At 47.2% G+C, this 14,601-nt stretch overlaps 1 protein-coding gene across 1 annotated transcript; it reads left to right on the forward strand.

Moving 5' to 3' along the window:
- The first annotated feature begins 212 nt into the window (after positions 1 to 212).
- atp6v0e2 (ATPase H+ transporting V0 subunit e2) lies at positions 213 to 14,186 on the forward strand. Its single transcript, XM_085994259.1, has 4 exons — positions 213 to 394; positions 6,883 to 6,930; positions 8,600 to 8,725; positions 13,602 to 14,186. Exons 1-3 carry the CDS (start codon positions 291 to 293, stop codon positions 8,691 to 8,693), a joined length of 246 nt encoding a protein of 81 aa, XP_085850385.1. The 5' UTR covers positions 213 to 290; the 3' UTR covers positions 8,694 to 8,725; positions 13,602 to 14,186.
- The last annotated feature ends 415 nt before the right edge of the window (positions 14,187 to 14,601 follow it).

Here is a 14,601-nt window from a genome sequence, read left to right on the forward strand (position 1 = left end):
GCCTTTGAATAAAATAACAAAAGATTCATTAGGCTAATGATGGGAGGTGGGCAATAAACTTAACGGAGGGGGGGAATAAAACAAATGTAATAGAGCCAATCACAGGGCGGCAGGAATGATTGGCATGGAAGCCAGCCAATTGGAAGATGATTGAGTCATCGCCGACCAATGGGGACTGAGGGTAGGCGGGGCTGTTGGGGAGGGTGGAGGCTGTGATTGGTGGAAGCAGTGGGGGGCGAGCAGGATTCTCGCATTGCTAGAGCTGGGGTTCCAGTCTACAAAAGCTCAAGATGACCAGTCACTCGGTGACCATCCCCGTCATCTGCTTCACCGTCTTCTGGGGGCTGGTCGGCTTCGCTCTTCCTTGGTTTGTCCCCAAGGGTCCGAACCGAGGGTAGGTGGACCGTCGGTGCGGCGTCCGGAGGTGATGGCGGAGGGTGTGCTGGAGGAGAGCGCTTTCCCCCTTTGCTGGAGGGTTTAACACTCGGTCCACATCCTACTGCCTGGATATATTTATTATAAGTCCCGAGCCGAAACCTGAACATCTCTTTTGCCCTCGATTGTCCTTGCACTCTCGCCTGTGGATCTCCAAATTCACAAGGAAGGTGCAATTATATTTTGCTGCCTGAATATTTCCAGCATTTTCTGCTTCTGTCAGATTTCCAGCCTCCGCAGTATTTTGATTTTGCAATTATGTTTTATTGTAATCGACCCCGTTTTCATTTTAAACGTATTGGTTGGTTTGTGCCCCAATAACTATTTCTTGTAATTTGCCTGGAATGCCCTCTTCTCCTTTAAGACGCCCCTTTAAACCTACCTTTTTGCCCAAGCTTTTTGCCCACCTGTCCTAATATCTCTTCGTGGCTCGGTGTCAAATTTTTGATTGTTAACACTCCTGTGAAGCGCCTTGGGACGCAATGTTTTCCCCCCTGATTTAAAATTTGGGCGCGCGGTCCCTTTAACGGGCTGCGCGGGCCAGTCAAAGTTTCGCGCATGTGTGAAATTTCACATGGGGGACAAAGCCGATCCCGGGCTGCGCGGGACCGCCAGACAGCTGCGTGGCCGTGCAGCTTAGCGGGAACAATGTTGGAACGTTTTACTATGTTAAAGGTGCTATATAAATGCAAGTTCTTGCTGTCACAGTGACCTGTTTAATATTGCTGTGATTTGAAGGGAGCCTCCAATCCAATCCTGAATGGATGGTTGGGGTTCTAGCTGTATTGGAGATGTTGAGGTGGGGAGGGACGAGGCCATGGAGATCAGTTTAGGATTGTCGCCCCCAAGCCAATCCCATGTATCTGTTGCTGTGTCAATAGATCACCTTCTCGCATCTCGAAGCGCTTCACATGCAACGAATTGCTTTGAAGTGCAGTGACCGTTGTTATGTGAACAAAAGGGGCAGCTGTTTTGCACCTGCAACATCCCCCAGACAGCAGTGAGATGAACAGCCAGTTAATCTAGGCAAACTAATGGGACTAAAAGTGGACAAGTGCCCCGGACCCGATGGCCTGCATCCCAGGGTCTTTAAAAGAGGTGGCTGCAGAGATAATGGATGCATTGGTTGTAATCTACCAAAATTCCCAGGAGTGATCATAGTGGACTGTGAAACCGCAAATGTACCACCCCTATTTAAGAAAGGAGGGAGACAAAGCAGGCACCTATCGACCAGTTAGCCTAACCTCTGTCATTGGGAAAATGCAGGAGTCCATCATTAAGAAAGTGGTAGTAGGACATTTAGAAAATCGTAATATAATCAAGCAGTGTCAGCATAGTTTTATGAAAGGGAGATCATGTTTGACAAATTTGCTGGAGTTATTTGTGGATGTAACGAGCAGGGTGGATAATGGGGAACCAGTAGCTGTCGTGTGTTTGGATTTCCAGAAGGTCATTAATTAATTTGCATGTTGTTGGACTGATTATTGATATCTTGGTAGAAAAGTGTTTAATCAATTCATGCACTCACTGTTTGGCTACAGACATGATACCTAGGTGCTCCAATTCAGTGTCGAATGGTGAAATTTGTCAGCTTGCTGCTAAAGAACACCAGGGTGGCCTCTTAGTCCATCCCAGAGAGCACTATGATGATCTTTTACAAAATCTCTCCCTCAAATATACTTTCCCTACTGAACATACATTTTCTTTACAATAGCAAAATACTGCGAATGTTGGAAATCTGAAATAACAACAGAAAATGCTGGAAACACTCAGCAGGCCAGGCAGCATCCGTGGAATCTGAAATAACAACAGAAAATGCGGATGCTGCCTGGCCTGCTGAGTGTTTCCAGCATTTTCTGTTATATATTTTCTTTAAATTGAAACACTCCATGGTATGGCCTACGCAAGTTACTGAATCAGTGCGACCTCCCTGTTCAGGTAGGTAGAGTTTTCCCACATTTCACTCAGTTTACCATGTGTTGAAGGGAACTCTCTCGCTCTCACACTCGCTCTCACACTCACTCTCACACTCACACTCACACTCACTCACGTGCAGCAGGCGGTTAAGAAGGCAAATGGTATGTTGGCCTTCGTAGCAAGAGGGTGCGAGTACTGGAACAAGGATGTCTTGCTGCAGTTGTACAGGGCCTTGGTGAGACCACATCTTCAGTATTGTGTGCCGAGGGACTGCCTAAGAAGGTTGTGTGCAGTTTTGGTCACCTTATCTGAGGAAGGATGTTCTTGCCATGGAGGGAGTGCAGCGAAGATTCACCAGACTGATACCTGGGATGGCAGGAATGACATATGAGGAGAGAGTGGGTCGATTGGGCTTCTACTCGCTGGAGTTTAGAAGAATGAGGGGATCTCATTGAAACTTATAAAATTCTAACCGCTCTAGACAGACTAGATGCTGGAAGGATGTTCCCGATGGTCGGGGAGTCCAGAACCAGGGTTCACAGTCTAAGGATAAGGGGTAAGCCATTTAAGACTGAGATGAGGAGGAATTTCTTCACCCAGAGAGTGGTGAACCTGTGGAATTCTCTACCACAGAAGACAGTTGAGGCCAAGTCATTAAATATATTCAAGAAGGAGTTGGATATATTTCTCAAGGCTAAAGGGATATGAAAGCAGGGACAGGGTACTGAATTTGGATGATCAGCCATGATCTCATTGAATGGCGGAGCAGGCTCGAGGGGCCGAATGGCCTACTCCTGCTCCTATCTTCTATGTTTCTATGGCTGGGACTGAGACTGCACCAGACAGAAGAGGCTTTCATACCCAATAACTTGGACTGGATTTGAACCCTTGTCTTGGGAATAGAACACCAATGGCTAATCCGCTGTACCACCCAGTCTCCCCCTCGGAGGGCTATGTGGAGCACAAATGAATAGCCGGGAGAGGTGGGAGCCTCGATGCAGGAAACTACACGGAATTTACAGCTCAGAAGCAGGCCTGGGACTCCGGCTGGGTTACATAGAAACATAGAAAAATAGGAGCAGGAGTCAGCCATTCAGCCCTTCGAGCCTGCTCCGCCATTCAACACGATCATGGCTGATCCACTATCTCAATACCATATTCCCGCTCTCTCCCCGTACCCCTTGATGCCTTTGTGTTTAGAAATCGATCTATCTCCTTCTTAAATATATTCAGTGACTTGGCCTCCACAGCCTTCTGTGGTAGAGAATTCCACAGGTTCACCACCCTCTGAGTGAAGAAATTTCTCCTCATCTCAGTCCTAAATGTCCTACCCTGTATCCTGAGACTGTGACCCCTCGTTCTCAACCACCTCCCCCACCAACCAGGGGAAACATCCTCTCTGCATCCAGTCTGTCTAGCCCTGTCAGAATTTTATACGCTTCAATAAGATCCTCTCTCATTCTTCTAAACTCTAGTGAATACAGGCCTAGTCGACCCAATCTCTCCTCATACGACAGTCCTGCCATCCCAGGAATTCGTCTGATTTGGGGGCAGGTAAGTGGTTGGGTCGGGACTGACTGCCTAAACCTGCAGTCAGAGGCTGTGGGGTGGGGGAGGTGGCAGGCTGGATCTGTGCACCTATCTCCATAGTTCGAGCACTCGCCACTCCCCTAGAGATTGCAAGATACTGTGTTCAAATTTCAGCGATTAATGAACTCTTCTGAACCAGCCCTGAAATAGGAGCAGAGCTCAGAAATTCACCCCCCTGTTGCTCTGCAAGGCTCAAGTGTCTGTGTCCAGTTGTTTAATCTGTAAATGGGGACACAGACAGATTGAGCAGATAGATGTCAGGTGAAATTTAATGCAGAGAAATGGCAGATGATTTAAAGTAATTGGTAAAAGGATTAGCGGGGAGTTGAGGAGAACTTTTTTCACCCAGGGGATGGTGGGGGTCTGGAACTCACTGCCTGAAAGGGTGGTAGAGGCAGAAACCCTCATCACATTTAAAAAGTGAATGGATATGCGCTTGAAGTACCGTAACCTACAGGGCTACGGACCAAGAGCTGGAATGTGGGATTAGGCTGGACAGCTCTTAACGGCCGTCACAGACACGATGGGCCGAATGGTCTCCTTCTGCGCCATAAATTTCTATGATTCTAGGCCATTCGGCCCAACTGGTCTGTGCCGGTGTTTAGCGAGTTCCACATTCTCCCCACTCTCTGGGTAAAGGAAGTTTCTCCTGAATTCCTTATTGGATTTATTCGTGACTATCTTGAATTTAGGGCCCCTAGTTTTGGATTCCCCGCAGTGGAACCGTCGGCTTGGGTCGGCCATGATGGTCACTACTCCACTGTGAATTCTTCTGGCCTCGGTCTGTGCTAAATTATGGGCTTCCTGCTGCGGGTTGATGCCTTTTTTTCATCATCTCAGCAGTTCCTCTTCATCCCACAGGTGTTGACTGTACCACGAGGGTATGATTCCACAGTCGCCCTGCTAGTACCTTGCCCGTGTTCCCATTATTTATGTGAGCCTTGAGAGTCGGAAGGAAAGACCTGCATTTCCATAGCGCCTTTCACACCTCTGGACATCCCAAAGCGCTTTACAGCAAATGAAGTAGTTTTTGAAGTGTAGTCCCTGTTGTAATGTAGGAAACTCAGCAGCCAATTTGTGCACAGCAAGCTCCCACAAACAGCAATGTGATAATGACCAGATAATCTGTTTTTAGTGATGTTGGTTGAGGGATAAATATTGGCCCCAGGACACCGGGGAGAACGCTCCTGCTCTTCTTCGAAATAGTGGCCGTGGGATCTTTTACGTCCACCTGAGCGAGCAGACGAGGCCTCGGTTTAACGTCTCATCCGAAAGACGGCACCTCCGACAGTGCAGCACACCCTCAGCGCTACACTGGGAGTGTCAGCCTAGCTTTATGTGCTCAAGTCCCTGGAGTGGGACTTGAACCCTCAACCTTCTGACTCAGAGGCGAGAGCGCTGCCCACTGAGCCACGGCAGGACTGAGAGCCCTGTTATTGCGTCTCCCGTCCCTAACCCAGGCGCACTGAGGGTAATTGTAGCTTCTCTATTGCAGCCTTGCCCGAGCTTTGGCTAACTCCGTACAGAGCAGGAATCAGCGCTGTGGCCTTCCTGGTCAGTGGGATGGTGTCCAGCAGCAACCAGATTAATTTCACTGAGTTGCATTTCAGCTGGTTGTCTAAGCACATGATAGCTGAACTGAAAGGTTATACCCATCAGGAAAGATTGATCAATGTTCCCTGTTATTTTTTGGGGTGGGGTGGGGGGGGTGCGTGCGGTCCCTTTATCGGGCTGCGCGGCCCAGTCAGAGTTTCATGCATGAGCGAAACTACACATCGGAAGAGCCGGTCCCGGGATGCGTGGGACCAGCAGACTGCTACACAGCTTAGAGGGAACAACAGGCTGGGGCTCTTTTCTCAAGGAAAGAGAAGGCTGAGTGGGTGACCTGATGGAGGTCTTCAAGACAATGAAATGTTTTAATAGGGGGTAGATGTAGAGAAGATGTTTCCACTTGTTGGGGAGGTCAGACTAGGGGCCATCAATATAAGATAGTCACCAATAAATCCAATCGGGAATTGAGGAGAAACTTCTTTACCCAGAGAGTGGTGAGAATGTGGAACTCGCTACCACAGGGAGTGGTTGAGGCGAATAGTATAGATACATTTAAGGGGAAGCTAGATAAACACACGAGGGAGAAAGGAATAGAAGGATAGGTTGATAGGGTGGGAGGAGGCTCGTGTGGAGCATAAACACCGGCATGGACCAGGTGGGCTGAATGGCCTGTTTCTGTACTGTAAATTCTATGTAATGATTCAGAGTTTTTTGTTTTTTTTTTAACTCTGGAGTTTGGTTACAAATCACCACAACATCCTGTTGTCATCTTCACCGCCCTGAAAAATCTTACTGTTAACAATATTTCTGCCAACTTTTATGTAATTTAACTTGGAGAGATTGATTTTTAGACTGCAGAGCCTCCCAAACCCACGACCTCTACCACCTAGAAGGACAAGGGCAGCAGGCCCATGGGAACACCACCACCTCCGAGTCACACACCATCCTGACTTGGAAATATATCGGCCGATCCTTCATCGTCGCTGGGTCAAAATCCTGGCACTCCCTCCCTAACAGCACTGTGGGAGCACCTTCACCGCACGGACTGCAGCGGTTCAAGAAGGCGGCTCACCACCATCTCCTCGAGGGCAATTAGGGATGGGCAATAAATGCTGGCTTTGTCAGCGACGCCCACATCCTCTGAATGAATTCAATAAAAATAAAATTCTGGTTTTTTTTATTGCGCCTCCTCGCCCTGCTTTACCCCCCCCCCCCCCCCCCCCCCCCCCCCCCCCGCCAAGCCATTGACCTATAGCTGAGGGGACAGAAGCCCGGTTGGGTGCTGCAGTTGCCCTAACATGCTGTCTGTGATGATGCATTGTTAAGAGTGCTGTGGCACCATGTCGTATCTTACTCATTTTAATTTAAACCTTCTGTTTGTTTTTGCAGTGTAATAATAACCATGATCGTGACCACAGCTGTTTGTTGCTACCTCTTGTAAGTACCATATTATGGATTGCATCCGTGCGTGCTACAAAAGAGCTCGGGAATTGATAGCAGAGGCACTATTCTCTATATATTTATAAAAAAATAATTAGAAAAGCGAATAGTGCCAGAGGACTAGTGGCTAGCTAATGTGATTCCTATATTTAAAAGGGAGAGAGAACACAAGTCCAGGGAACTGCAGACCAGTTAGTTTAATGTCGGTGGTAGGAAAGATAAGGGAATCTTTACTCAAAGATGTCATAGAAAAACATCTAGAAACCAAAAATATAACAAAGAATAATCAGCACGGATTTCAAAAGGGAAGGTCATACTTGCCCAACCTTATTGAATTCTTTGAAGAAGTAACAGAAAGAGCAGATAAGGGTAGTATAGTAGAGGTAATATACTTTGATCTCAAAGGCCTTCGATGAAGTATTGCATAGTAGACTCGTGACTACAGTCCGAGCATGTGAAGTCAGGGGAGAAGTAGCAGAATGGATAGCAAACTGGCTACAAAAACAGGAAACCGAGTAGGGTGGCCGTCTCGATGCCTCTTGGAGGTGGATTGGGGGAGGTCTCTTGCTACTTGGCTTCAACGCAGATCGGGCCCTGGCTCCCGGTCGTGCGCTGCTTCCCAAGCTATATGCCCACGTCAGGGTGCGACCTAAGCACCTTTACATAGTCACTAAAGTGGCAGGATAACCGCAGTCTAAGCATGCAGGTGCAGCAGGCGGTTAAGAAGGCAAATGGTATGTTGGCCTTCGTAGCGAGAGGGTTCAAGTACAGGAACAAGGATGTCTTGCTGCAGGTGTACAGGGCCTTGGTGAGACCACATCTTGAGTATTGTGTGCAGTTTTGGTCGCCTTATCTGAGGAAGGATGTTCTTGCCATGGAGGGAGTGCAGCGAAGATTCACCAGACTGATACCTGGGATGGCAGGAATGACGTATGAGGAGAGATTGGGTCGATTGGGCTTATGCTCGCTGGAGTTTAGAAGAATGAGAGGGGATCTCATTGAAACTTATAACATTCTAACAGGACTAGACAGACTAGATGCAGGAAGGATGTTCCCGATGGCGGGGGAGTCCAGAACCAGGGGTCACAGTCTAAGGATAAGGGGTAAGCCATTTAGGACAGAGATGAGGAGGAATTTCTTCACCCAGAAAGTGGTGAACCTGTGGAATTCTCTACCACAGAAGGCAGTGGAGGCCAATTCATTAAATATATTCAAGAAGGAGTTGGATATATTTCTTGAGGCTAAAGGGATCAAGGGATATGGGGAGAAGGCAGGGACAGGGTACTGAATTTGGATGATCAGCCATGATCTCATTGAATGGCGGAGCAGGCTCGAGGGGCCGAATGGCCTACTCCTGCTCCTATCTTCTATGTTTCTAGTCTACGTTTTCCTTTTTGTGCTATGGGGCTTAATTCTTTGGTTTAAAGAATAGCATATCACAGCTGGCTGGGCCTGATTTGAATGAGATTGGTGTAATTTTAATATATTTTAACCAAAACAAAATCATCATGCATGACTAGACAAAAGCATCAGAACTTGGTGTAATTCGAGAGAGAGATCTCTTTTTTTTGTCATCAGAGCTGGGTAGCCAAGAGAATTGGTATTAATTAATCCTCCCGTGAAGGCACTTTGCAGGATAAAATTCTCATTTCTTTCTTTCTTTCAGCTGGCTCATTGCCGTTCTGGCTCAAATGAACCCTCTCTTTGGACCACAGCTCAAGAACGAGACGATCTGGTATCTCCGCTACTTCTGGGAGTAGGGAAGGACGGTGTTGGACCCATCCATGGCACGGTACATGAAGCTCAGCCTCCAGCTGATTTGGGGGGGTGGGAAGGAAGGTGGTGTTGCCCCCCCCCCCCCCCCAAGGGTTGATTCTGCAGTGTGCGCGGTGTTAGCTGCTCCCATGAGGTGTTCTATTGGGAGAATTTGGAGAGAGTGGGAATTCGGGGCAGTTGGGGGGGGGGGAAGGAGGATTTTTTTTGCCTCCAATACTTGTAGTGGTTTGCGTCGCAGGTAAATATTTAATTTAATCTACCTATAGCTTAAACTAGATCACGTAATTAGTTAAAACTAAACTATAAGCCAAGTTAATTAAATACATAAACTTTAATTAAATGAAACGGTTCTATAGGGACGGCAGTGCAGGTGGTGCGCCGCAACTACAGCATGTGGGAGTTTGTGGAGGATGTCTCCCAGCTTTGCCCCATCTTACCCTCGCAGTCAATTTTCCAGCAGGGTGGGGACTTCTGCTATTTTTACCCCCCCACCCCACCCCGTACTTCCCAATCTTATAGGCGTTGAGGCCATTGCACTCGCCTGAACGCTATCGCAACTGAGGAACTGACTCCCAAGATGAATGGGGATCAAGTTAACTTGGCATCTTGTGATCTGCGTGTGTTCAGTCCCACACACAGCCAGAGCAGAGATTTTTTTTTTTTTTTCTTTTGTGTTGCCGCTTCCCTGACACAATTACCCTGCATAAGAACATAAGAAACAGGAGCAGGAGTAGACCATTCGAGCCTGCTCCACCATTCAATAAGATCATGGCTGATCTTCTACCTCATCTCCACTTTCCTGCACTATCCCCATATCCCTTGATTCCCTTAATATTCAAAAATCTATCGATGCACTAATTACTGCTGCTTTTATTTAAATGTGTAGTTTGGTGTGTTTTATTTATTGCACATCACAGTCCTGTATATTAAAATAATCTCTCTAAATTTCCCCTAACTGGGAAATGATGTTCTGCTGCCCTGTTTTCTGCCACCAGATGGCACTGTGGTGCTATCCTCACTCCTGGGGAACAACATCGCCCCTTGGTGTAAGGGAAGCAGTACTACAGGTAGAACATATTCTGCTCCTCTCTCCTCCAACCAAGGGTTCTTTACAGTCTGAGTCATGATTGGGCTTGGCATGATGCCTTCTACAGTCGAATAGTCTACGTCATTCAGCTATGTTCCCTTTAATTTATTTTTTTCGGTGCACGGCCCATTCAGATTCCCGCGTATGCGTAGTTTTTCCTATTGTAAAGCCAGCAAGCGGCCTATGCGGGACTTTCACACCGCTGTGCTTAAAGGGAAAATTGCTATCCAATGCCCAGGCTCACACTTGAAGAATGGCCACAAGTGAATCAGGGGATTATGCAGATCGGGCGGGGAAAGTGGAGTGGAGGTCGAAGATCAGCCATGATCTTATTGAATGGCGGAGCAGGCTCGAGGGGCCCTGTGGCCGACTCCTGCTCCAGTTTCTTATGTTGGGTACCAGGAGGGATGGCCGGTGTCTGTGGAGCCCTAGCTCTGCGCAAGTATCTGGCATCAGGAGGAAAGGGAATAGGAATTCGGTGGGGGGGTATTTATTGGTATTGTTGGCAACAGCCATCGAAACCTCTGAGCTGGTTGAACTTTGCAGGGAGCGCTGAGAAAGCTAAGTGTGACTCCCAGCGGTCTGCCTTAGTGGGTTTTGTGTCACCTTGCAGCCACGCTCCATCAGACCTCGGCTTATTTTGCTTCCACATCAGGGACCCCTTCTCCTCGGTGGAGGTTCCCTCTGCTGAAGGAAATATTCTAAATGGCAGGACCCCTTAAACCAAACACTGAAGAAAAGGGGTTAAGTTTCCCCACCCCTCCCCTGTCGTCTCCTTCCATGTTTCTTTCAGATCGTCGACCAGAAGGGAGAATTTTGGGATCTATATTTCCCCCGCCTTGTGTGGGTTGCAGTGTTTTAATTGTGTTCAGTTTTGCTCAGTGAGTTCAAGGGAAGCCTGGGAGCTGCAAGGCAGGTTTTTTTTTACCATTAGGACACTGAATTATGAAGAAAGATTGCAGAAGCTTGGGGGGCATTCAGCCTTGAAGGGAAGTGACTGAGGGAAACCTTCTAAAGCTATATGTGATGGTCAGTGGGTTAGAGCAGCTAATCCCGCGCTGTATTCCAGAAGGACAAGAGGGCATGGGTCCCAAACTGGTGACCGGCAAACTAGGAACTGGCGTCTGGAAGAATTTGGAATCGACTCCCAAGGCAGGGAGTCCCAACACTCTTGGCGTGATTTCAAGAGACAGTTGGATGGATGGGCTGGTTGTGATCCTGTAGGATTTTCTGGGTGGATGAACTGAATTGCCGCCACCTTCTGCCCCCCCCCCGCCCAACCAGCCTACCCGCCCCACCAATCTAAAGCTATTTTTTGATCTTGTATCTTGGGACTACCTTGTACAGGGGTCTTTTTTTTTTTTAAAGAGCAAATGTAATGGAGGTTGCGTACACACGCGCATGCACGTAGTTTCTGCTAGCGCAATTCGGCCAAAGATTGCGGAATTTCAAGCACAGGTCACGTTCAGGGCAGTCTTTTTTTTCTCGCTCGCTTGCTCGCGCTCATGATGCTAATTCCCTGGTAATGTGCAACTATTTCTCTTTCAAAGTAAGATTGATTTTTTTTTTTCAGTTCCAATATTGCTGGAGCTATAAAGTATCAATGTGAAGGAAGTGTATGATTCAGTGCACATTCTGCATTGATTTGTTCTGTGGGGAGGGTTAGGAGGAGAACCTTCCCTTGGAGGGTAGAAGGTGAGCGTCTACCTCATTCCTTCCTTCTACAGAGGTATAAATGTACAGCGACGGGGAAGGCTTTGACTGACTGGGTGTATAATTAGAAAGCACTCGTCAGAGTCCAGCCATTGATGTTCCACGAGACTGACGAATACTGCGCACAGTTCTGGTCTCCTTAGAACTGGTCTCCTCATAGAAGCACTAGAAAAAGTGCAAAAATTATTAACACGGATGGCACCAGAACTAAGAGATTACAGCTATCTGGAAAGATTGAACAGGTTGGGGCTTTTTTTCTTTAGAAAAGAGAAGTCTTGGAGGTGACCTGATAGAGGTCTTCAAAATAATGAATGGGGTAGATGTGGAGCAAATGTTTCCACTTGTGGGAGAATCCAAAACTAGGGGCCATAAATACAACATAGTTACAAATAAATCCAATAGGGAAATAAGGAGAAATTTCTTTACTCCGAGTCGTTGGAATGTGGAACTTGCTACCACAGGAAGTGGTTGAGACAAATAGCTAAGAAAGAAAAGAAAGATCCGCCCCTTTCAGGACCACCAGACGTCCCAAAGCTCTTTACCACCAATGAAGCACTGTGATTATGACCAGAAAATCTGTTTTTTAAATGATGTTGATTGAGGGATAAATATTGGCCAGGAACCGGAGATAACCTCCTCTGCTCCTCTTCGAAATAGTGCCGTGGGATCTTTTACGTCCACCTGAGAGCAGATGGGGCCTCGGTTTAACGTCTCATCCGAAAGACGGCACCTCCGACAGTGCAGCACTCCCTCAGCACTACACTAATAATAATAATTCAACTTTATTGTCATTGCACAAGTACATGAACAACGAAATGTGATCTTGCAAGCTCCCATGACTGGGAGAAGCAAAGCCGCTGCGTCGGTGCGCGCCGCCATTCCATTTCCACCATTCCTCCTGTCCAACAATCTTCAGCCCAACGCCCGGGCCTGCTCACCAGCCGCTCCTCCTTCCGTGACCTTCTCACCAACCGCCCCTCCTCGGGGCTCCTTCCGTGACCTTCTGCACCTGGTCTTCCCTGATGGTCACCCCTCCAGGTACTAACCAGGCCTGGCTCTGCTTAGCTTCCAAGCCTTGCCAGTGACCCTGTCCCTAGTCCCAGGAACAGGGAGTGTCAGTTGTGATTTTCATGCTCAAGTCTCGAGTGGGACTGTGAACCCGCAACCTTTTGACTTGGATGCTTTCAAAAGGAAACTAGACGAGTACATGAGAGAAACGGGAATAGAAAGGTAGGCTGAGATGAGGGAGATGGAATGGGAGGAGACTCGGGTGGAGCATAAACACCAGCACAGACGGGTTGGGCCGAATGGCCTGTTTCTGTGCTGTAGATTCTATGTAACTGAGAACATGGGGAAAGGGTTGAGCAATAGGTGCAGATACAAGATTTATATAATAGATATTGACATTTTTATTCTGTAATAAACAAATGGGATGTAATGAAAGAAGTATATCTAATATATTAAAAGTCTTGCGGATAGCATCCTGTAAGTGTCGTACCTGCTTCTACATAGAATTACATCAAATGTGCAGCACCGAAACGGGGCATTGGCCACAACTGGTCTCTGCTGGTGTTCATACTCCACAGGAGCCTCCTTCTAACCCCATCAACTATTGCCTCAACTACTCCTTGTAGTAGTGAGTGCCACATTCTCACCACTCTCTGGGTAGAGTTGTTTCTCCTGAATTCCCTATTGGATTGATTCTTTCCCCCTCACATTTTATCGATCACTCCCATCATTGTAAAACCGTGTAACCTCTGACTCACCATGAGCAACACCTTGGGGTGTCTGCACTGGCTCCAAGACTTCCCATTCACTGAACAAAGCTGGACACCTTACAGGAGATATCATAATAAATATTTTATATTCTAGTTCTATATCTGAAAGAAGCCGGAAGTAGGAGACTGCAGGGGGGAGGGGAGAGGAACCCCTTATGGTCATTCTAATTCTCCCCCCCCCCCCCCCGCCGGTGCGCCCCTCCTCCCCCCCCCCCCCCCCTTTCCCTTTGTTCTGTTGCTTTTAATCTGTGGCCTTTTCCAGTTCTGATGAAGGGTTTGTACCTGAAACATAAACGTGTCTCTTCTCTCCACAGATGCTGACTGACCTACTGAGTGTTTCTGGAATTTCCTGTTGTCTCTTCACTTCCCCCACAAACACCATACCTACCTAAATAAGAAGACTCTTCGCTGCAAGAGATTTTTTTCTTACCCCCTCTAGTGGTTCTACAATAAACCTCTAGCTTTTGTTTCTGACCCGAATCCATCGCATGAAATAAAATGATGATTCCTGTCTCACTAAATCCAGGCACAATCACATAGGCCGTGTGAATTTTGGTTTGAGGAGATTCTAATTCAACCGTGTGCAATCCTCTGATGCAGCTTGCTGCTGTTTTATTTTTCTTTTTAATTAAAATATCTCCCACGAACATGCCTCAATTAAGAGGTCTCAATTTTTTTTTAAAAAGCTAAAGGAATGTCAGCCCAGTGTGGTGTTGCTGTACCTGTGGAAATTTAATTTGCGATGTGATAAATCATGTATCTACATATTATTCTGTAAAAGAGTATTTATTTTGTTGAGCATTATGTTTTTGAGTATGTTAACAGTAAGAATTGCTGTTCAATACTGTAATCTTTAAAAATTTTGACAGTGCAATAAAATCAAAGTGTCCCAACTTTAATTTGTCTTGCATTAACCTATTGATCTCTCGCAAGCTCAGAGTACAGCAATCCTCAAACTCTCTTCCATTTCCTTACAACCTCACTGAGCTCGATACTCGTTGCGCTCTCTACTACTTTTAACTCATCTTGTTTTTTTATATTCGTTCCTGGGATGTGAGCGTCGCTGGCAAGGCCAGCATTTATTGTCCATCCCTAATCGCCCTCGAGAAGGGGGTGATGAGTTGCCTTGAACCGCTGCAGTCCATGTGGTGAAGGTGCCCCCACAGTGCTGTTAGGGAGGGAGTTCCAGGATTTTGACCCAGCGACGATGAAGGAACGACGATATATTTCCAAGTCAGGATGGTGTGTGACTTGGAGGGGAACTTGGAGGTGGTGGTGTTCCCATGCGCCTGCTGCCCTTGTCCTTCTAGGCAG

Source organism: Somniosus microcephalus, chromosome 8, assembly GCF_052327205.1.
Source record: "Somniosus microcephalus isolate GS21.2 chromosome 8, FLI_Smic_1.0, whole genome shotgun sequence".
NCBI lineage: Eukaryota > Metazoa > Chordata > Chondrichthyes > Squaliformes > Somniosidae > Somniosus > Somniosus microcephalus.

Excerpts from the sequence above, each read along its gene's own strand:
- atp6v0e2 (XM_085994259.1), top strand. The coding sequence starts at position 291 with ATGACCAGTCACTCGGTGACCATCCCCGTCATCTGCTTCACCGTCTTC. Across the intron at positions 395-6,882 it reads CCCAAGGGTCCGAACCGAGG|TGTAATAATAACCATGATCG; the intron begins GTAGGTGGACCG and ends TTGTTTTTGCAG. Across the intron at positions 6,931-8,599 it reads GCTGTTTGTTGCTACCTCTT|CTGGCTCATTGCCGTTCTGG; the intron begins GTAAGTACCATA and ends TCTTTCTTTCAG.